We start from the raw sequence: 23,334 nt of genomic DNA on the forward strand, positions 1-23,334 counted from the left end.
ATATTCACCAGTGATCATGCCTTGATCGAACAAAGACTGCGGGTGTCTCTCGGCCCGCTTACTATAGATGGTAAATCGGCCCCAGTATACAATTTGTACCTCGTCTAGTGCCGGCGTCAGGGGCGTCCTGAGGATATTCCGCTGCTGCCCGCTGTTCCCCTGTGTACTTAGAGCCTCAGATGCGGTCGTTGGGTCTCAGCGCTCATCTGCCATACTGCCCCGGGTATCTGAATGTGCGTCAGGCTGTGGCTGTGTCTCGCCCTCTCTGCCTGGTTATCAGCGTTGTTTGTAACGACGTGCCCTCACCGCCACATCCCCCAAAAGTCCAGATGGGTAAGAACAGACTGGTGCTGGTGGATCGTCGCCGAGCAGCACTCCGCTGGTGTTCCTCACCGCATAAGTGTACCACAGCGCCGCTGACCAAACGGGGTCTGGTCTATTGCTCGGAGTCAGCGTTAGGGGCATCTTCTGAAGCGGCGGCAACATGGCAGTGAGGGTGCCCGCGGCAGCCCCCGTGTCTATCTATTGCAGCCCGCAGTCCGGCTCGTACACATAGAGAACACGCCGGTGCCCCACCGCCACAGCCGAATCCGCTTGTCTTCACTTATATCTTCCCTCTTCCCTCGTTGTCGTCCTGGTCGCCGCAGTCTCCTCTCGGCACCCGCAGGGCACTTCCGGTCGATATCGCCCAGCCTGCAGTCACTTCCTGCCGGACTCCACAGAGACGCCAGCCCCCGGATCTCCGCCGGTTCTTAGGTCGCCAGGAAGTCTTGCGATAACTGCAACACCCGGTCACGGATTACCGCCGGTGTTTCTGCCGCTTGTTCTGCCCGGTCCTGAGCGTCGGGACCCTCCTTCAGAGACCTGGAATTAGACGGATTAGTGTACGGATTTAGGGAGAGGCCGCTCTACTCACGGAGCTCGCCCTCTAAGCTGCCGCCATGATCGGCACTTAGCCACGCCCCCATCCCATCCATTACTTTTTGTTTACTTCAGAAAAAGAAAGCAGGACAGCAATGATGTGCACAGCATGTGCAGGATAACCAGCATCTGGGGGCACTGTTGCACTTCTACAATGGAAGGAAAATATCCAGGCAGGACTTGCTCGGCACTTCATAGCAGTGTTAGTGGTGAGCAGGATTTGGCAGGGACTGCCTGGGCTGTAGACCAGACTTTCACTGATGGACCCAGACATGGATCCACCCACCAAGCTGTAGGTTATAGCAGGGCAGCTGGGACCTGAGAAAGTAAATTGCACAGACAGTGAGACTCACTTGTCTGCAAATTTGCAAGCCAAGGGAAGTTGGAGAAAATGGGAGTTTAGGAAGGAGTAACATGGGACGGCCCATAATAATCTCATATGGTCTGAGTTTAGTTTTCTTAAAAAGTACGGCTCGGACTGACAAGAGTGGCTGAGGCAGTGCATTGGGCCATTTAAAGTGAGCTTTGGCACAAAACTTAGCTAACTTGTGCATTAAATTTGTTATAAATCGTTTTATTGTTTGAAGTGCAAACAAGTTAAAGCACTCGGCAGCGTTCAGACAGTAGAGTATGTCTCCAATCCCCCTATTCATCAGTATTTCAACGGTATAAAGCAGAATAGCATACTTTGATACCTTATCCACGATTCAATAGAATATCCCCAAAATGTGCCCACCACAGGTACCAAACGATGCCATGTTTCCCTGGGCAGCCACGTTGCTTGCAGACAAGTTCTTCTGATTTGGCGCAATAGTCCATTCGGCGGAGCCAATCGTCAGGCGTGGGTGCACCGGCAGATGTCCAGTTCTATGAAACATCCCTTTTTGCAATCATTATTCGCATAGCTACCAATAGATATAAGCCACGTAACCCACCACTCCTTCCAGAATTCCATTTTATTGGACGGTCTATGATTTGTGTTGGATTTCTATATCTTGGAGTAATGGTCAGTAACAACAAGGCAATCCCAAACTTAGGGGCACATTATGATGGAGGATTTTCCGCATCCTCCGGGCCGGCGGAAGCCAACGCCGGCCTGGCGGATGCGGAAAATCCTCTGCGGACCCACCAAAGACCCACCGCCACATTAGGATGGCTGGTCGGTCCTGGTTTAGGTCCGCTGCTTTTCCGCCGCGGTTGGCTTACAACCGCGGAGGAAAAGGCCTAATATGGTGGCGGTGTCTCTCAGACACCGCCAGCCATATTAGGATGTCTGAATTTCAATGCCTTTACACGGCGGCATGTCCGCCGTGCAAAGGCATACGGATTCTTGTTTGGGGGCCCGTTGCGGGCCCCCAGGGGTGGAGGGGGGTGATGGGGGGTGCACATGGGGGGTACCTATGGTACCCCCCTGCATTTGCGTGCACAGCGCGGCAGGCACCGCGCGGTGCCTGCCACTTTGTGCATGCAAATGCACAGCTTTCATTGAAGCAGCACCTGCCGCAATGTTAAAAATAGAGGATGTGACCGCCAGGGTGGCGGTCACATCCTAATTGCACAGGAGGGAACTCCGCAGGCCATGCGGAGGTTCCCTCCTCCTCTATGGTCGCGGACGGACTCAAGTCCGTCTGCGATCATAATGACCCCCTAAGTGGGGGTACAGGCCTACCTCAGAAAGACAGTGAAGGCAGATAGTCTTAGCTGCTTTATATCTCTCGGCCTCTTGTGGTGTAATAAATTCCATTTTAGCCACTGCCCATTCTGCCATTTCCTAGGGTCCCACGCATTGCTGTTGCTTACTACAGAGATTGTTAAGAATGTCAGGGGTGTTAATTATGAAGGATCTATAGTCTCTAGATACCCCCTCACTCCCCAGTCGATCCATCATAAACTTCGGTTCTAATGGTTAAATTCTCCCTCTGCGATAAGCTGATCTCTAAGAGCTTCAAGTGTGTGTCTTAATCTTAAGTGCTGGCAAAATAGGGACTTGTGTGCTGTAATTTTGGCTGTCAACTGTTGGTATGTCTTAAAGTGACTACCTTCCCACACATCCCCCAACTTGGATATGCCTATAATATCCATGGATCGGAACCACATCAGACCAGCAAGTTGCCTCAAACTTTTGCCAAACCATATTGGGGATCTCGGCTGTGGGGAATCGCCTTCCACTGGATCCACCTTAGTGCATATGCCAGAAGACTATTGGGGCCTTAGCAAATAGCGGCAGCATCTGAGAGCATTTGGGTTTGTAGAGTAGAAGATAAAGTCTTTCTTACTCAATGACTTGAGCTTTGTTTGACTTGGTTTCTGCGCTTCTTGGAAAACCAAATATTGAATCTGCACATTAATGAGGCACAGTAATATAGAAGAATGTCGCCCTCCATCATGTGGTGATTGAGTAAACAAGGCAAACCTCTATGCCCCCCAGCACGCAAGTAATTATGTATTGAGGCCTGTAAACCCTGAATAGAGTGTGGAGGTATGCCATGTGTGTATTTTTGAAAAACATATAGGAGTCGCAGGATCATTTTAAATAAATGGCGGCGTGGTACCCTATGACTCAAGGGCCCTTTGCATTCGTTGGAAGCTGGGCCAATGTTCAGACCCAAGCTTGTCTTTTCGTTTCAGGCAACATGAAAGCCCAGTACTTAAAGTGACCCAGCGTCCAAAGATTTGTTCCAATTTACTTGAAGGGTTAAAGCATCTCCATATATTGATGGCATGTGCATTGACCAGTCAAGCACAAATAGAATCATTTTGTTTGCAAATTCAGTCTTCATTTTCCTCAGGACAGGCTATACCGTGCACCTAGTCTCAATCACTCCGCCAATGGTCCCATGACCAAAGCAAAGAGGTGTAGTAAGAGCAAGCAGCTGAGGAGGGGAGCAACCCATTTATCATCACTCGGGCCAACGGATAAGTATATCAGGCACTGGAGTATCGCAGAAAGGTAGGGACAAGATTAATTTCCCACAAAAGTTGAAACATGAAGGGCCAGCGAACTAAATTGAATGCCTTGCCAAAGTCTACTGGGACTAAGGTAGCGTATGACTAATGGAACATAGCCATCTGAAGGCTTTAGTTAAAGGCACAGTCTGAAACTCTTTTCCAGCACACAGCCATTTTGGTTCTTATGAATTAGGGAACGGATCAGTTTGATCCGTATATTGGCAACAACTTTTGCCAATATTTCCGCCTGATGTTGATCGATTAAATGGGTCAGTAGGAGGCACAGCTTGTGGGGGACTGGTTAGGTTTTGGTACAAAAGTAATCGGGATGCCCTGTACTTTTTGTGGCAGTGAGCAAGTGTGAGCGGAGGGGGGGTTCACACCAACAGCAAAATAATTCACAAAAGGAGGTAAAAACATTAACTATCTATAGTGAGTCATAAGTCATACCACCCAGGGGTTTCTCAATAATATGAGTCTTTGTTGGCAAGCTTGTGCAAGAGCTTGCCACACTGGTTCCTGACATCGTAGAGCCCACACTCGGGTGCGGCCCAGACCGTATCCAGGAGCTGCTGCCTTAGAAACTGCTTGGTCCCTGACATAACTATAGCAATAACTATAACATAAAGGAGTCCGTTTTTGCTCCACTTTGTAAATGGTTTCACCTAGGGATAAGATTTCTTGTTCTTTTGTCCATGTTGTCCCACCAGTATGGGGTACAGCCTGGCACGTTTGACAGTAGTTTTAAATATCTCCCATACTGAGGCTGCCTAGGACGAGATTTGAGGTTTACCTCAAAGTAAGCACTCATACATATGGGTTCCTCTTAGAAAATATTTAGAATGACAGTCTATGATTGCTGAATGATATATAGATGGGTAATATGCTATAAGAACGTAACTGTTGTGAGAAGAACTTGGTTGCCAATGCTGGTTACTGATCTTCGCTCATCAATGTCATATCAAAGTGTCTTAATGATTGACCTGTATGGTGATCTGTCAATTGCTGGTGACATGCTGTCCAATTCAGGTGACGGTATTCATTGAGTTGTTTTGGTCTGTAGACAGACTTTAAACCTTTTTAATTTTGGCGATACCTTGTTTGGCTTGACGTATCTACGAATGTATGTAAAAAGGTTGCAAGAATGCAAGCTAGAAACTTAAATAACGTTTAAAAAAAAAAATTAAAATAAAAATAAGCATTTATTTATTCTCTCAGGAAATAAGATAGTTTTTCATCCAGTAGCCGCCAGGCACTTACACAACAAATTCCTTGAGTTGCCTTAATGACATGTCTGAGGGTTATCTCCACAGGCAAATGATCTCGGAGACATCTAGGTAAAATGCATGTGTTGATCACGCCAGGTATGTCAACTACTTGGAAAAATATATAATCTAGTTGGGAGAAGGTGGGAGAGGACCCTGAGGAGAATGTAAATTATCTGTGAGTCAGATTCCCATAATCACCGCCGGTTGCGGAGCCCTGGTGCTGTCTCCACCGGTTGATATTGATGTCTTCCACTTAGAGAGGGCAGGTGGTCTGCAAGAGCTTGGGGGACAATTAGTTTGGAGTGGAGCTGGGCCAGGACGGAGTTCAAATCCCTCCCTCTTATTGTCTTGCGTGAAGGAAAGGTGAGTGGGACTTTTGTTAGGGTTTGTAAGATGTCCCGTACTAACTTGGTGGCGCATATGCACTTGTCGGTGGCCACTCTCTTCCCGAAAAAAGGTCCGCAAGTACAACATATCTCCACAGTCTGTCCTTCTGTGACCTGGCAGGAGAGAAGGACTTATGAAGGAGGATAGCTGCTCAAAGTGAGACTCGCGTAAGAAAACAGTGAGCTATACCAGGGTTGTTTTGTTTTTTGTTTTTGATTCATGTTTTTTGCCTTCCTTTGCTTTTCATTGATTATTTACTGGAGTATTAATGTACATTGTTTGTTTCTATTTTGCTATTATTCAGTAAAAAGAAAATCAATTCTGTACCCGACAGAACCAACTTCTTCCACATTCTTGTACATCTAGGTTCTGAGGGGCACTGGGTCACCCCATTATATTAAATGTACACCAGGGTGTAGTTAGAGCCCAGCAAGTTTGTTTCTTGCAGCAAACATATTTTTGTGAATGCCGCTTAACATATTGGAACACTGCACCTTTCTTGATTTTATTATTAAGACCACTGAGATTCCACAATGTTAATTTGTGAGTCTTGAAGTCTGTGGATGGCATCTGAGTATGTGGTGAGTAAACAGGTGTTGTGACTGGGTGATGGCAGGAATATGTTGCTGCAAAACTATGTAACTAAAAAGCAGGGCCGGACTGGGAACCAAAACTGGCTCTGGCAAAGTACTCGGCCTGACCCCAGGGGGAGGGGTTGGGGTGCTGCCGAGCTGCTTGCCACGGCCGGTTTCAGCTGATTTCGTTACAGCGGCCGATATTGCAGCTATGCTGCATAAGCAGCCCTGTAACAAAATTGGTGGTCCCCATTGGCCCAAAAGCGGCACTAACCCCGGGGGGCCCACCGGGGAAATGCCCGGTGCCTGATACGGCCAGTCCGGGCTTGCTAAAAAGGAACAAAAACCACCCACTACCCCAACTTCCCCACCTCCCACTTCCACCCATGTAAACATTTCAACTAACTCGGGGGTGACCAACCAAGAAATTTTGGGTTCATTCAAGTACAAAGCGAGTTTTGCCACCCCAGAATGTTGCCAGGAGATATTTGGGTATAATTCCGAGCACTTTAGTAGCGCCAAGTGGTCTTCCTCCCTTGGAAGAGAGCCCTCAGCTAACCCCACTCCGCGCTTTCTGAGATCAGCGCTTATGGTCTTACCTTAAAGAATAAAAGCACATTAAGCATCTGTTGGTGGTGCATTTGGGTGAGGGCCATCAGCTCTCAGTCAGTAATTATTTTCTCCTTCGCTGTTAGCAGAAGTTTGAAGCATCTCTCAGTGGCTGGGTACCTAAGTAATGTCGCCTCCTTCCTCTTGTACGGAGCTCTTTAGAAAAAGGAGGGGGCACCTCGTTCTCAAGGCCCTCATACAGTGAGGGCTCACCAGTATTTGGTTAAAGTATCTTTTATTCTTAGATCCAGTCCCAGGTCTTTTCGGGTCTTTTGAAGAAAAATAATTTCCTCTAATGGAGCATTTTCAGCTTCTCGGGATACAGGAACAAGTAGTTAAGCTGTAAAAGCACCTGCTATAAATGATTTTCGTTTTTGCTGCATTTTTTATCTGGGAAAATCATTACTTTTGGAATGAATGTGTAGCCCAGAGCACTTATTTACCTTTTGAATTATATGGACCCTCAACTGATTCACTAATGGAATCTGAGGACTCAGACCTGAGCTTTTTCTCCAAGTTTCACGTAAAAGCAATGTAAAAATACAGAAATAAGAAGACAGCAAACAAATACATGAATTAAGATCTATTTTATTTTCTTCACAAACAGTAAAGGACAAAAATACAACTTTTCATTTCAATGAGGTCGGAACACTTGAAAAATTAGTTTTATTTTGAACAAACAAAGCGACATACTAGAATCTCCCATATCACTGTGCTTTTTGCTCTTTCTGTGTATACTTTTTTGTTGGTGCACACCAGTGCTTCAATTGAGACCATCAATTGTCTATAGTAGATTCTGCTTGCTGTGCTCGTTATTTCATTTTCTCAACAGTTCTAGACTCCATGAGTAGGCGTTGCGTGTGCCTGGTTGAGAGCTGCTGTTCTGGTGCACCTAAACACTAGCCCCTTAGTGAAAGTATTTACAATTACCTATAGCAAGTGTTTATTGTATATTGTGAGCGAAGTTCAAAAGATCACCCAGAATACATTCAATTTTTATGGATGTGGTGACGTTTGGAACCGACGGTTATACCTACCATTGCAAATACTAGATTGTGTTTGCCAAGTAACTTTTTAGCCCCCATTTTCAAAGTTCTCTCATTTTAAAGAACGATTTAAAATTGTCTTTTTACATCTGTATATATATATATATATTTTTTTTTTTCTGTCACAAAAGAGGCGGCACAACCGGATTCCTTATGGAAGCCTTTTAATCAGCGCTTCACCCCACCAACGCGTTTCAGCCACACAAGGCTTTGGTCACGGTCAGTTAGTCGTTCTACCATTTCCCTTTAAATACTAGCCCATCTTAGCCTTCGGTGGCATTATGGGATATGTAGTTCGGAAACAAGATTATATAAAATTTCAAACAATAAAAGAAAGACTGGCGTGATTCAACATTTGTGCTATCATTAGTACATTTTGCTACATGTTAAGTCACATGGGCAAAGTTATTCATTAGAGTTCATAGTTGGAGTAGTTCCTAATTACTATTAGTTTGAGTTCCGGGTATAGTACCCTACACAATTTGAGCATTTCAGCTGGTACTATCAAAGTCACTCTAAATGTATGTGGAGGTCCTCCCCAAAGTTCATGCCTCTCGGCATTTTTGTTCGTAATCGGATGATTAGGCAGGACTCAATTTGTCGCAATTTTCGAATTGTGTCACCTCCTCTCTCCATTTTTGTTAGCATCCTCAAACCATAAAATCTCATTGTTCTCCAGTCTCCTTCTTGGCAGGCATTTATATGTTTTGCCGTGGCGTTGAGCAAGTTTTTGTTCTTCACTGCTCTGATATGTTCCAGGATTCTCTTTTTTAACATGCAAGTAGTACTGCCTATGTACTTGATCCCGCATCTGCATTCAATTGCATATACCACATTTTTGGATGTGCAGGTGATTTGTTGGTCAATGTACATTATTTTACCATTTGGTTCTTCAATGCTTTTTTTACTGGTTCCAATTTTACATGCTTTACAGGTGGAGCATGGTTGGAATCCTTTGCTTTGATCCATTAGCCAGTTTGTCTGTGATTTCATTTGAAAATGGCTTTTCACTAAGAGATCTTGGAGCGAGATGTTCTTTTTATAAGTTATTGATGGTTGTTTGCCTACCAGTTCTCCTATATCCGGGTCTCCAGATATGAGATGCCATTGTTCCTCGCCTCCTGATATGTAGCAAAACAATACGATTATTTAAAGCAGAGGCTCACGGTGTCACCCCATGTGACGGTGTCACCCAACCCATTACCCGGCCGCAGGCCAAGATTATCATTAGGCTGCTGTACGACGTCAGCGTCCGGACGTCAATGACGTTCAACTTCCAAACGTCACTCACGCAAGGAGCGACGGAATGCTTTTGCGTGATCCACTGAACCCAGGAGTACCGCGCGGCCGATTCCCACCTGGCCCCGCTGGAGGGTTTAGCTCCCGGGGCTCGGGGTCTTACCCCATATTTTCCTGATTGTGCACCACACCATGGCTCACAGGCGGGGGCCTCCGAGACCGGCCGTGGCCCGCGGGACCTCGTGTGCAGACTGAGGTAAGGAACGCGCCTGTGTGCTGGATGTCGACTTACTTTCAAAATATTAAGCAAGATCAGTGAGACTTTCCAGTGTGTTCCACATCTTCTAAATACAAACGCTTCCGCGTGAGTTGCACACCCTCCAAATGCAAACATTCTGAGAAGGATTTAGCAGGAGAACCTTTATAGTAATCTGTGCAACTGTATTCTTTAACTTTCAAGCCCACTATCTAAATAAGAGCTGTTGCATCTGGAACGCATTTCTTGGTTGGTAATAAGGCCGTCTGGTAGCTACTACCTATATAGGAACCCGTCAGCACCCATGCATAGTGGCCAAAATGTTGGGGCTTGTAGATGTAAATTGTTTTCTCAAGAATAAACCGAATGCTGGAAAAGTAAATCCTTAAAATAAATGCTTATGGTACAGTTACAAGTTAGTTAAGTAACGACTGTTGTAAGGTGCGTGTTTCAGCGCTTCAGCGCCAAGATAATGATGCAAAGTGTTTTGAGGCCACTTTCTCTTTTAAGTTGTGAGAAAATAGTCCTAACAGGCAGTTATTTTAGCCGTGTTTGTGTGTACAGGCATAGCTCCTTAATTAATGGCTTAGTGGCAGTATCCTAACATTGGAGCTGAGGTATCCCCCCCCCTATTAATAATGTGTGCTGTTCTCTCTCTTTCAGTCGAGAATCATCTTGTGTAATAATCCAATTATCAGGAAATGTTCGGCCTCTCTCTGGTGCGGTCAGCCTGTTTTGCTGCAAACACAGAATGTTTTTTTAATGTATTTTGCACCTCTCATTCTGAGCCAGGCTTCCCTTTTAACAGCCTGGCTTGGGGGTGATTCAATTGACCCCGCTGTTTTTCCTATCCAGAACTGTCTTCTGTTACTTTTATGTCCGTGTTCCCCCTTGTCTTTTGAGTCTGACATGCCGCTATGTCGCTCTGGGAAGGAAGTATCCGAAATCTGACATTTTTTTTTTAACCCCGACATGTGTTTACAGTCGGGAGAGTTCAACAGAGAGTGGGGGAGGGCCCGGGCATGGTCACTTCGTGGGCTTGTTTTCTGCTCTGAAAGAGTCCTTGGTGTGCTGAGGATTGTGTCAGTGCGCGCTTGGGCCCGACTGAAATAAATCAGTATGACAGGGCACACTTAAGTTCCAGTGCTCGCCAGGTATCCTCAGCAGAACCAAGGCCAGCATGATTGAGAAAGACAAAATTAAACTTTCAGTTAACCCTATGATTTTTGTTCTATATTTAGCTAACATGGCAGTGAACGCTGACGTGGCCATCATGGCGACCAACGCTTTTAAGGCTTCGACCTTCAAGTATGTGTTCAACATGCTATTCTGCTTGGTGATTTATCCAGAAAATATTTCATTTGAAGCCACAGGATATGTAGATTTTGCTCTTGATCTCATGTTGTCATTCTAGTGGCCCTAGCAAGCTATCGCATTTTGCTCATCTTGCACAAACATAAAAAGAAAATGGATGCTGTCAGGACCCTGCATCAGGGCAACAGTGCAGAGATAAAAGCAACAAAAATCGTCATTGTTTTTGTCTCATTCTACGTTAGTCTTTATGGTATTGATAACACGATATGGCTGTACCAGACTGTAGTTAATGAGATTAATCCTGTTGTGTCGGATACTCGTGTCTTCTTTACCACGTGTTATGGTGCTTTATTTCCTTATATTCTCATCATTTTTAACAAAAAGATAAATAAACTTTACAAAAGTGACAGTACAGCAAACTAGAAGGTGGGGATGTCAAAACATCACAGATTGACAAACATACAGTTGCTTTTGGTGTGTTGTCAGAGAAAGCCGAACCTTTTTCAGCAGGACTTCACACATTAGTGCTGTTCTTAAGAAATACCATGACAGCCTGGGGCTGTAGTTCTTATGCTTTTATGTTATGTAGATATCTGGGCTCATACTCGATCAGGTGCACTGGCTCAGCGAGCAGCCGAGTAGCTGCATTTTTGCACCTAAAGTTCATACATGCAACTCAGAAACATTCCAGATTGTATATATGGGTTAGGGAGGGAAAGGAGAACATAATGGCAAAGGAGGGTGAAAGAAAGTAGTGGACATGGGAGGATAGGCTACAGTGAGAATTGAGAGGTCGGTGGGCAGGCGAGAGCAAAAAGTAAAGCAAGGAATATGTATAATAATGAGAGAACGGATACTGTAAGGAGAACTAAACGCATGTCCCGTGGCCGCTTTAAACCTGTAAGAATGATTCCGGTCCTTACTTGGGCGCTGTGACATTAATTTCACTATCAATGAATGTCAGATGGCACACATTAACTATGCAGGCCTCTTGGCGCTACAGAGTAAAGGGAACCATTTACAATAAAGCGATCATTTTAGTTTGCTTAGTGGGCAGTGGGTTGAGACACAGAAAACTGCCTGGCAATGGTTGTATCAACACAGAGTTAGTGGTTATTAAAAGTGGCTTCAGGAAAGGCCTGAACCAGTGAATAATTCAATACGGTGGAAACCAGTGAACTAAGTATAACGCCCAGACGCAGAGTGAACCAAACTGCAGTCAAGTGAGTTTATATTGAGCAAATACAGGCACAAATGCTTGCAAAATACAGGGGACAACGCTGGACACGCAGATGAGCGTCCTGAAACTCGTGCAGGGTACCCCTAGGTAAACCGTGGAAAGGGTGCAGACTGGAAGGCAAACCCTGGTAAGTGGTGAGGGGGTGACACCATGAGTTACCCGCGCCGGGTGACACCAACCCTAGTGACACCACTGAATTTGCGCATGACTGGGTTCAAACTGGAATGGTACGGTGAGCAAAAAAACGATGGTTTTAGGCCCAGATCCTTGTACTGGGGTGAATGTATGACATTGTTCTGCATTCTGTCCATCAATTGTTGTTTTTGCATTTGCAGCGCTGGCACAGGTAATGGGTAGTACAAGCTACTGTGGTCACCTGATCAGGGTCCTGTCACTTATTTCTTCACAAATTAAGCCCTGCCTTAATCAATCAGCCTGTTCAATTTTTTTTCTGTTTACCATGTTTAGTTGCTCTAAAAAGTGCACATTTTTACTTCGCCTCTGCAAAGCTTAGCAACGCTACGTATTTATAAAAGTATTGTAAATAAATTGCTGTTTAAGAAAGTAGTCTCTAGTAGAGCTGGGTGACTGGCTCCTCTCTTTGCACTGTAATCATTGGGTGTGTAACCTCCACGAATGTCACGCTTTACGGGTGAAAAACAACAGTCCCCCAAAAAAAAGAAAACGAAAACCTGAACGTAGTCAGAAAGCAACTTCAGTGACCGCAGAAGTGACGCATCATCACCTCGCCTTACTACAGCGTCCAGAGTTTCTGCTCTTACCTGCTCCCTCAGTTCAAGCTCTCTCGTCGTTTTTGCTCGGTGCTCTCTGAACTCCTTTTCGGCCTCGTCCTTCCTCAGTTTGGCTTGGTTCAACTGGTACAGCATTTCTGCACGCACCTGTTTAAAGGCAGACAAACACAAGCATTAGCTGGAGGAATAGAGGGGAGAATGTCTATAATTAGATGTCTACTGCCCTCTAGTGGTATATTTAATTTCTTCATTTTACGACATGTATAATACTGCAATGCAAATTATAGGCATTATTATACAACGAAATATTAATAGTTTCACCTGCTTTTAATGCCTATGGATAACAACTCATTCATTAACTGACTGCACTTTTGAGCTTAAGTTTGCACGACGGTTTGGTGAGAATAAGGATGTTCACGGTGTCCGACAGGTCACGAGTAAGAACCACGTTTGAAGTGCAGTATGACGCGCTAGTAACAAAATTATTGTTCTAATATAAACTACGAGACATAAATGTGGCTTTTTCCTCAGGAACCCCAGCCCAGCTATGTGTCTACCAAAATAACAACGGCAAAATAGAATTTCAAAAACACTTTTCTCCTTCTGAAACTTGACATGTAGCAATATTCAAAACTTCAAAGAAATAAACAGCGAATATTTATTTATTTATTTATTTATTTTAAAATTTCTAGAGCGCACAAATACCTTCCGGTGTCTCGGCGCTGCATAGTCAGCGAACGCACAGGCTGCGGCCCGGAGAACCAACTTATCTAAACCCTAGTTTTAGTAAGGGAATTGATTCATTTTTATCACGTAAAATGGCCAGAGTACTGCCCCGTGATATTTATTACTCGGAATCCTTCTCATCAGCCCTGCAAAGTTTCCCAGAGCCATGCGTGATGTGCTGCTCCAGTCCAAGGTGTTTCTTTGAATTGTGGGAGTTGTAGTCTTGTCTATTCTATTACAAAACAGTACTACAATCTCACAGATTTCAAATGAAAACACTGGACTGGAGCAGCACACCACGCAAGGGCCCAGAATACGTGGCAGCTATGTCTCACTTGTCTCAGTATTTACTCATTGAGGATTTATCATTCTCATTCCCCCAAATGTGTCACCTGTTCCCAAGCTTTTTTCCATATCCATTTCCATGGATGACAACAGTCATCCACCTATAAAATCCACTGCCTCTAAAGGTCCCTCCGGGTTTCCAAAGCTCCCCATCAGATTGTTGATAAGGCGACTCCCCAGACGAAAAAGTTCTACGCAAACAAATGATGGACGGAATGCTGAATAAATCATACATTCACCCCCAGTCAAGAGATCGGGTTAAATCCATCGTTCTTTTGCTCACCATACCACCACAGTTTAGACCCAGCCATATGCAAATCAGTCTTGACCCTGTGCCTCAAGGGAACAGTCCAGACAGAACTGCCAAGCCAGATCCTCCCTGGACCAGAAACAAGCATCCTGGGACCAGTTTCTGGGTATTACCCTTCATCAGCCAGGCTAGCTTGAATCCAGTGGCACAGTGAGCAAGGGACCCATGCCTGGGCATACCCATCCCACTTAGGGTGAAAAATGCTACGCAAACAAATGATGGACGGAATGCTGAATAAATCATACATTCACCCTCAGTCAGGAGATATGGGTTAAATCCATCGTTCTTTTGCTCACCAAACCTCCCCAGTTTAGACCCAGCCATATGCAAATCAGTCTTGACCCTGTGCCTCTTGGGAGCAGTTCAGACTGAACTGCCAAGCCATGTCCTCCCTGGACTGGAAACAAGCATCCTAGGACCGGTTTCTGGGTATTCCCCTTCATCATGATGAGGGGTGAAACCCCAAAACTGGTCCCAGGATGCTTGTTTCCAGTCCAGGGAGGACCTGGCCTGGCAGTTCTGGCTGTATTGTTCCCATTGGGCGCAGGGACAAGACTGATTTGCATATGGCTGGGTCCAAACTGGAATGGCAAGGTGAGCAAAAAAAATGATAGATTTAGGTCCAGATCTCTGTACTGGGGTGAATGTATGACATTGTTCTGCATTCTGTCCATCAATTGTTCTTTTTGCATTTGTCTCCCCGGAAGGCAGGCCGGGGTCATGTCGTGAGTACTGAGACGAGAAAGAAAGAATCGGAGTAATGAAGATTACCGGTAAGTATTACCTCCTCGTTTCCTTCCTCAAACCATTCCTTCCTCATTCAGGGTATACCCAAGCAGTATGCCTTCATCACGGTCTGGGAGAAACATCCCACAAGACTCACTACCAAGACAACCATGAGTGCAAAGAAACCACACTCACATTATAATGGAACCCTGATGAAACATTGATATCTTAGCCGGGTCTGGTGGCGTAGTGGACTAATGCATCCACTGTAGGGGCCTGTGTTCGATCTCATGGTCACAGGTTCTAATTCCGGCGGGTCCACTCAGCCTTTCATCCATCTGAGGTCGATAAAATGAGTTCCATTGAGTTGGGTAACAATATACATCTGTTATTCAGCGCCTTGAGACCTTCGGGTGATACATGCGCTTTACAAGCGTGCATGTTATGTTATGTTATCATACAATAAATATCAATTTAAGAAATCATTATTGAGTTCAAAGGGAATCCTAATTCAAAAACATAAATGAACTCCCTCCACCCCCTTCCTTCTGAGAAACAGAGGAAGAAAGGATCAGTCTGGGTGGGAGCCTGCAGCTGTCCACAAAAAGAACTCCTCTAGGAGGAGGAAATATCCTGTGTGAAAAACACCTATAAACGGATCCTAGAGGATTTTAGCCCAAAACCGAGCAAGCAGAAGAGGAAAACCACAAGTCCACCTACTCACAGAAGGCTCCAAAAGGGACACAGCCCATCTTAGCTGGCCTAGAAGTTGATAATTTAGAAACTCCTATGAGATCAGTCATTCCCAGCCGTACCAACAGAAAGCTCCTAGAATCTCTCGAGGGAGAATCAAAAACCTTAACTCCGAAGAGATATTGAGATTCAGAATGGGAAGGACATTTCCTCATCTTTATCAAATGTTAAAGAAAGTTATGATCGAAACATGAAGCAAATCTGCCATTATATACGACCCTAAATACAGATGACACAAAGAAACACTTCTCCAAATTATCTTGATGAGAAAGATAGTCCCAAGAAAACACTATTTATAGTTAGGAATTTCTGTAATTCTCTCGAGGAAAGGAAATTACAAAAAGTAAAACCCAATAGTAGATTCCAGGATGGGTATAGAAATCTTAGGATTTTGTACCTGAGTAACTAAAAGTTTTGAAGACACAAGGACTGGGCTGCAGACATATATGAGGTTAAGTAGGCCACTTGAGCAAATGGCATATTTTTACTGCAGGCATAATAAAAAGCCTTCAGGAGAAACATCCTCTTTCCTCATCCCACACATAACCTAGGATAACCAGTCCTCCAGGACTACCAACCAATACAAATTGAAGACTACGAAGTGAGAACCTCCTGGAGAGTGGGATGCAACCCAAAACCACATTCGAGGTGCCCAGGGAATTACGACCAAGGCAACCTATCTTGAGTACACTGTGTCACTTGGATGGACGCCTCATCTACCTATGACACACGTATGTGACTACCCTGTCCAGACAAATACCTGTCAGAGGACTAGGGAGCAGGGCAGATGCTTACCCATGCCTTAGTAACTAAAAGAACAAGCACTGGCGTTGCCAATAGGTTTCGCATTTGGAAAGTTGGAGCTATTGGTTTTGTAAATGACATTTTATATTTATATATTGTTATTGACAATGCCAATAACGATATATAAATATAAAATGTCATTTACAAAACCAATAGCTCCAACTTTCCAAATGCGAAACCTATTGGCAACGCCAGTGCTTGTTCAAGTTACGCTGGAACTTCATTTTCTTTCTCCATTGCCTGCCCTTTCTCTATGTTCACTATTCTCCACCGGGTCCAGTGTCTTCATTTCCGCTTCCTGTTCTTCGCAAATTAAGCATGGGGAAACGCAGGGTGAAGATTGCAGCCCGTAGGGAGCTTACGTTCGACGAGGAGAAGCGATGGTGAGTGGGCAGAGAAGACTGGATGGAAATATGAGGAACGCTGGGTACTCCCTACCGAATTTAACAGTTTGTTTTTACCGGAAGCAGCATGTTACACATCGGAAGTAGTTGACCAGAGCGAGGCTTGGAACTGTAGTTGCTCGCGATTTGCAGAAAAGAAAGCAAAATGTGCAAGTGCTGAAATAAACACTTAGAATGAGCCTTTATTAAATGATTATGTTCGTTGGTTGGAGATCGTAGACGACAAGGAAGACCATTGGCAGGGGAAGAGGCTGAGTTATTTAATTGGTTGGCACTGAAGAGCAGGGCGCTTGTTGGCTGGGGTGCTAGAGCAGGACCATGCCAATCGGTGGGAATTGGAGAATGTATGCTGGCAAATGGCCGGAGGGAAGCCGGATGGGGGCGGGAGAGCCTGGTGGGGGGCGGGAATGCGAGCGAGGGGAGGAGAAAGGGAGATGCGCGGAGGGAAGCCGGATGGGGGCGGGAGAGCCTGGTGGGGGGGCGGGAATGCGAGCCAGGGGAGGTAAGTGTGGCATGCAGATTAGGGAGATGCGCGTGCTTGTGTGGTCATGTGACCCGCTTTTGTGGTCACATGACTCACATGCACTGTGGAAAAACCGCAGTGGTTTGACGAGTCGATGGGGCACTTGAATTTTCGCCTATTACATTCGCAAGCGAATGATAATAGGCGAAACCTAAAAACCAAAATGTGGTCCCCCGTATAGCCATTGGCATTTCCACAATATGGCTGCACATGCTCTCCTGAACCAGTGGAAGGGGGCCTGATTTAGTGAGAAATTGGGTTGCCAATTGTCCTTTTTTCCCAGCATGACCAGTGTTTAATGTGCCGGTCGATACAAAAATTCAGAAAATCACCTACAGCCTTCACTTTTTCTCATCGGTGAACAGTTAAAACAACAAATATAAGAAAGCGCTCTAAAATGTGTTCTAGTGTTTCCTTAATCAACCATTACCAATAGCCATGTTAATAAATGTATACAGGTGATGTATCTAAAGGCCTATTTAAGTGTCATGTCCCGCCTCTGCAGAATCTCAAAACGTGAAATAATGGCCGGGATTTTGCTCTGGGAAAGAAGGCCATACCTTAATGGGAGAGCCGCCATTAAAGTAAGCAACTGACGAAATCAACGCAGGTCTTTGCACCACCATCGTCCATTCAACAATGTGCAATCTCTCTCCCCTTAAAGATAATAATGCAGGCCACTGCACCGTCGTTGCTCAACTAGGACACTCACCAGGCACTCAAAGTAAGTAAAAAAAAAACTGTGAGGGCCCTTGCCCCACTCGCATCTCAAATATCAAGTCGCATTTCTCCCAAAACTGGGAAGCATGGGAAAAATCCATGTAAAGCACTTGTTAAAGCATATTGCCAAGCGTACCTAGATAAGAAGCACTTGCGCTTTCATTACCACACAGGTCAGAGATCACTCACATTGAGAAGTTGTGAGCTCCATTGAAGACAATCAAGTGCTTTGGGCTTCTATGGCTGGTAAAAGCCCAGAGCTCCGACATTACAATGTTTGTAGTTCACAGGTGTTGCTATGAACAAAGGCCTCATGAAGCCTGAGGGGATTTAAATACCCTCTGGCTCAATAAGGCCTTTGTTTTCTTTGTTAGAACATTCTGCCCTCTAGGAGCGGAATGTTCTAACAACTTTTATAGCCCACCCTAGCTGGGCTACAATGGCAATTAAAGTCCTGCTCCCTTGTTAAAGGCCCTTGCCGAACACTGGAGCAGGCCTTTAATGGCTGGTTTAGCCCGCTGTGGCGAATTATAAGGCTATATCAGAACACTGGAATATTGAGTGCTCCAGTGAAGACACAAAGGAGCAGCAGCGGACTATATGACTGGTATTGGCCCGTTGCTCTCAACATTTTAATGCCCTAATACACAGCCCCTGCCTTTCTCTTTCCCCTGCCTCTCGCAAATATATTAATTAGGCAGAGGAAAGATAGAAGGCAGAGGCCGTGAAGGAGAGAACACGCAGCCTTCACCCTTCCCTCCTCCTGTTACTCAGTGTCACTAGGGCTTCAGAAGGAGGGGGGTGGGGGGAATGATGCTCAGCTCATGGGTCCCTGGCTTGGTTGAAGTACAACAAGCAGTTCAACTAAGGCGGCGAGAACAAGGGGCTGACTTCAGCCGCCTTTCACAGGTCTTGCTGTGAATGTTCAACAGCTAACAGCAGTGGCCCTGTGTGCGGCTGTTAACTTTATAATATTCACAGCAAGAGCTGTGAACAAAGTTTTCGAAGCCAAGGGGGACTTGAACCCCCTCGGGCTCTGACAGGCCTTTGTTTGTCAGATTATAACATTCAGTCCTCATGGGGTGGAATGTTCTAATAGCGTTATAGCCCGCTGCAGCTGGGCTATACTGGGCACTAAAGGTCTGCTCCCTTGTTAAATGGACTCGCCTTTGGCTCGGGTCTTTAACGCAGTGGCGTAACAAATCTTGAGGGTGGCCCCTGCAAGGTACATGTAGGGGCCCCCTCCGGACTCAATCAGGAGCTTTCTGGCCAGGGTACTGTGCTGAGGGGGGTCCCCTGGAGCATGGGGGCCCCTGCAATGCGGGGGCAGCGTGGGCCTATGTTACACCCTTGCTTTAACGCAGGAGCAGGCCTTTAAAGGCCGATATAGCCCACTACAGCGGGCTATAAAGCTATGGCTCATGCTACTTAAAGCAAATGCAGGAGCTCATCTATGACCAGTAAAGCTATCCAATCAGGTTCTTGCACCACCCCCTACCTAGCGCAAGGCTGTGCCCAGCTCTCAATAATGAGGAAGCCTTCAAAGACCTCCCATCACTACGGAATCCCAATAGACGAAACCGGCAAAACCTATTCCGTGAACTCGACATGTCTACTGAATCTGCAACCCCCTGCATTGCCTCAGCTAAAGCATAATAATTAAGAGAGGCCAGTGCACTAACTCAAAAATGTAAAATCAAAAATAAACAAACAATAATTGAATCAAAGCTCCACTACAGCTTCCGGAAGCCCATAAGTAGAAACTCAGGACTCAAGAAACAAGCATTGGAAATGCAATAGGTCTTGCAGCATTAGAGTTAGTGCTTTTAGAATTGTTTATGGGTTTTTTTTGTAAATCTTTAGCATTTTTGTTTCCTGTAGCCAATGCTAAAGAATTACAAATAAAAAAAGCCATAAACATTTCTAAAAGCTCTAACTCAAATGCTCTGAGACCTATTGCACTGTGTGAGGGTGAGGGGTTGAGGGTGAGTGAGGGTGAGGGTGGGTGAGTGAGGGTGAGTGAGGGTGAGTGAGGGGTTGAGGGTGAGTGAGGCTGAGGGGTTGAGGGTGAGTGAGGGTGGGTGAGGGGTTGAGGGTGAGGGTGGGTGGGTGAGGGTGAGTGAGGGTGAGTGAGGGTGAGTGAGGGTGAGTGAGGGTGAGTGAGGGTGAGGGGTTGAGGGTGAGTGAGGGTGAGGGGTTGAGGGTGAGTGAGGGTGAGGGTGAGTGAGGGTGAGGGATTGAGGGTGAGGGGTTGAGGGTGAGTGAGGGTGAGGGTGAGTGAGGGTGAGGGTGAGTGAGGGTGAGGGTGAGTGAGGGTGAGGGTGAGTGAGGGTGAGGGGTTGAGGGTGAGTGAGGATGAGGTGTTGAGGGTGGGTGAGGGTGAGTGAGGGTGGGGGTGAGTGAGGGTGAGTGAGGGTGAGGGTGAGTGAGGGTGAGGGGTTGAGGGTGAGTGAGGGTGTATTATTTCTACCAAAAAGAGAGGAGGCATACGCAGGAACACATCACATATATATTTGTTAGTAAGATAACTCAGTGGACTACTGCATCCACTGCAGAAATCTCCAATAGTCTAAAAGGTGTACGAATCCCAGCAGGCCCGCTATTCTTTACGTCCTTCTAATCAAGCATATATTGCCAATCATGCTCTCCAGGGCGCACACGTATGTACAGCCACACCCCCTCCAGCTGGCAACCCATATTGTTACACGCAGTCAGAGACGCGCGTTCGCGTCAAGGCGATATGTAAAGGCCAGGGGGTCTTACAACCTGCCATTTGCTTCAACATACCCGTATTCTGTTTACTAACGTCAGAGGAGTATGACATCACAGACACACGGTACAGTGGCCAACATTAGAGCATGTTTTGTTGTTAAAAGGCCAGCGGGGCTTCTTAATCAGTATTCAGCATCTTTGGCACAGGTATTACAGGTCTGGTAGGTCTGATCATGTCACTTTGCAGCATTTACGAGTTGAGCTGGGGGATGGGGCGGAGCGGGTAAAAAAAAAAAGACGGAGAGAAAGGACTGAATCATGAAATCCCCTGGCTTCAAATCACATAAAAAGATGCCCATGATCATGAAATAATTCGAAATAAACACAGCCACACATTGTGGATAACCGATAAACTGTAAATACAGTTAGTCAGCACATAGTATATCATGAAAACTTTAGCTTCAACCTGCGAGAATGCAAACGACACCTGACATATACCGCCTTGTCCCAACTGAAATACATGGGCCGTGTACATTTAGCATGTATAACAAACATAATATCGAAACATCAGCACCTTGGAATGTCATGACATCTCTTAGAAACAAGTTGCAAATGGCCCATTATATACCGATATTGGTTGGAAGTTGAGGCATGTACACTTATCTAATCCTATATGAAAGAAATAATACCTACTTATAGTATATCATGGCATCTTTTATAAAAAAGCTTGTGTGAATCAGTCCGCCATGTCAAAACTGAATTACACTGCTCATGTACATTCATTTATTATGTATAACAATCATACCAAAAAAGACACCAACATTCAGGCACATCATGGCACCTCTCAATCACAAGCTGCAAGCAGCCAATGAGGGTCGATGGATGACAACTACAACTCCCATGAGCCTTAGGGAAAGATAAAGCGACGGCAGGGGAAGTTACATCACTACGCGGCCCCCAGACAGTCTCTACTTGGGATATTTGAAAAGGCACTGGCTCAAAACATCGGGCATATCTTGTGAGGCCCCACTGACATACCAAAAAAGAAAAAAATGTTGACTATACTTCAGGGTATTTGTAATACTAATTCACTAATGTAATACTAACGCCTGCTGGAGATGTATATCATTATGCGCTCCCCAGGCAGAGGCGGCATCGGACACTGGAACACGGACAGTTACACCGGCACATAGTAATTAACCGCAGGCGCTGTGCATCTCACTTTCCCCGCAAAATGGAAAACAGTTAAATATGCACCTTCCCTTCCATTCCAACATTATCGAGAGAAAGGAGCAGGCGCACGTAGGTGTACGGCGAGGGACGCACCTTGAGGCAGTAAGAGAATGAATGAGTGAAGGGAGTTTCTCCCTGGCTATTGCTGAACGCGAGTAAGTGCGTGATGGTATAACTTGTAAAAATGCGACACGGCGGGCAGGGGAGGGGGCGGAGCGGGTAAAACAAGACGGACGTGCACGCGCTTTTAAGCTCAATGCGCATGCGCATTGAGCTTAAAAGTCACGGGCACTGCAAGGAATCGCCACGATTCCTTGCAGTGGAAAGAGTGGATAAGCCCCCATAGTCTCGCTTGCTCGATGCGCATGCGCATCGACAGGCGAGACCTAAAAACACAGGAGGACCCATTGGAGGACGTGGGGTATTTAGGAGGATTACTGTCCTCATCCATGGAAATGGGAAAAAGCAGTGCTGACCATTTGGAGTATAACTCTTCAATTAGTAAGGAATGGAACGAGCAAGGGAATGAAGAGGCAAATGCATTTCTGGCAGAAATATAGCATAAAGCAGTGGATCTTAACCTTCTGACATCTATGGACCCCCACTTAATCAATACTCAAGTCAAGAATCTTTATATGAACATGAAACATTATGGAAAAACGCACAAATAACGATAAATAACACAATTAACCAATATACAAATTATTTGATTTAAATCACAAACACTTAAAATACACTAACATCCTCTGTTTAATTTTAATGGGAAGATTGGAGCTTTTAAATATTTGGTTTCATTGCTAAATACAAAATGATGCTAGATGTTGGCTTACCACGTTATCTTCATTTTAGGATACTAACCATCAATACTAGATTCAGTTTCCAGTCCTTTTGCTATTCTAAGGAATCAAGCTAAAGATACCAACGTAATTTTTAGATTCAGATTTCAAATACCTTCATATTTACAGATCGCTTAATATAGTTTTAACATTTTCATTTTTACATTTTGCTTTTTTACGTATGCACACTTTATTAAACTTTTAAAATGATTTAATTTCTTATCAGTTGCGAAGCCCTGGATTAGACGCCGGACATTTTAGGTTACGAACCATTGCACTAGAATGCAATGAAATTGTTACATTTCTGACACTAATGCATCAACTGTTACAAAGAGCAACCGGTGAGCCCGAAAACATACATATGCACCACTGCCTCGAAATTTTGCACTGATATACAGGGCGGTTTCAGTGCTGGTGGCCCCTCCCTCGCATGACCTCCTCCTCGGATTCCCTCACTACCACCCGGGAAAAAGTGGCCCTCTTCTTTCCCTAGCCCCTCTCTCACAAACCTTTCATTTCTTTTAAAGCGCGGGTAAAGGCTGTCTTTACTAATCCACTCACCTTTCCCAATAGAATACAGATCTGATCTTTACAGATCTGATCTTTGCAGCAGGCCTATTAACTCTCTGTGCTACTTCATGGTTAAAACTGCCACTAGACTAAACAGCTTTTTGCATCTCAAACCC

The 23,334-nt window shown here is 45.3% G+C and overlaps 1 protein-coding gene across 1 annotated transcript in view; it reads right to left on the reverse strand.

Moving 5' to 3' along the window:
* SDCCAG8 (SHH signaling and ciliogenesis regulator SDCCAG8) overlaps window positions 1-23,334 on the reverse strand; it is a 1,376,087-nt gene that overhangs the window by 1,011,359 nt on the left and 341,394 nt on the right. Inside the window, exon 12 of the mRNA XM_086925289.1 lies at window positions 12,587-12,703. Within this exon, the coding sequence (XP_086781415.1) occupies window positions 12,587-12,703 (117 nt within the window). The remainder of the gene's footprint in view (window positions 1-12,586; window positions 12,704-23,334) is intronic.

The sequence above is a fragment of the Lissotriton vulgaris genome, chromosome 6 (assembly GCF_964263255.1).
Source record: "Lissotriton vulgaris chromosome 6, aLisVul1.2, whole genome shotgun sequence".
Classification (NCBI taxonomy): Eukaryota; Metazoa; Chordata; class Amphibia; order Caudata; family Salamandridae; genus Lissotriton; species Lissotriton vulgaris.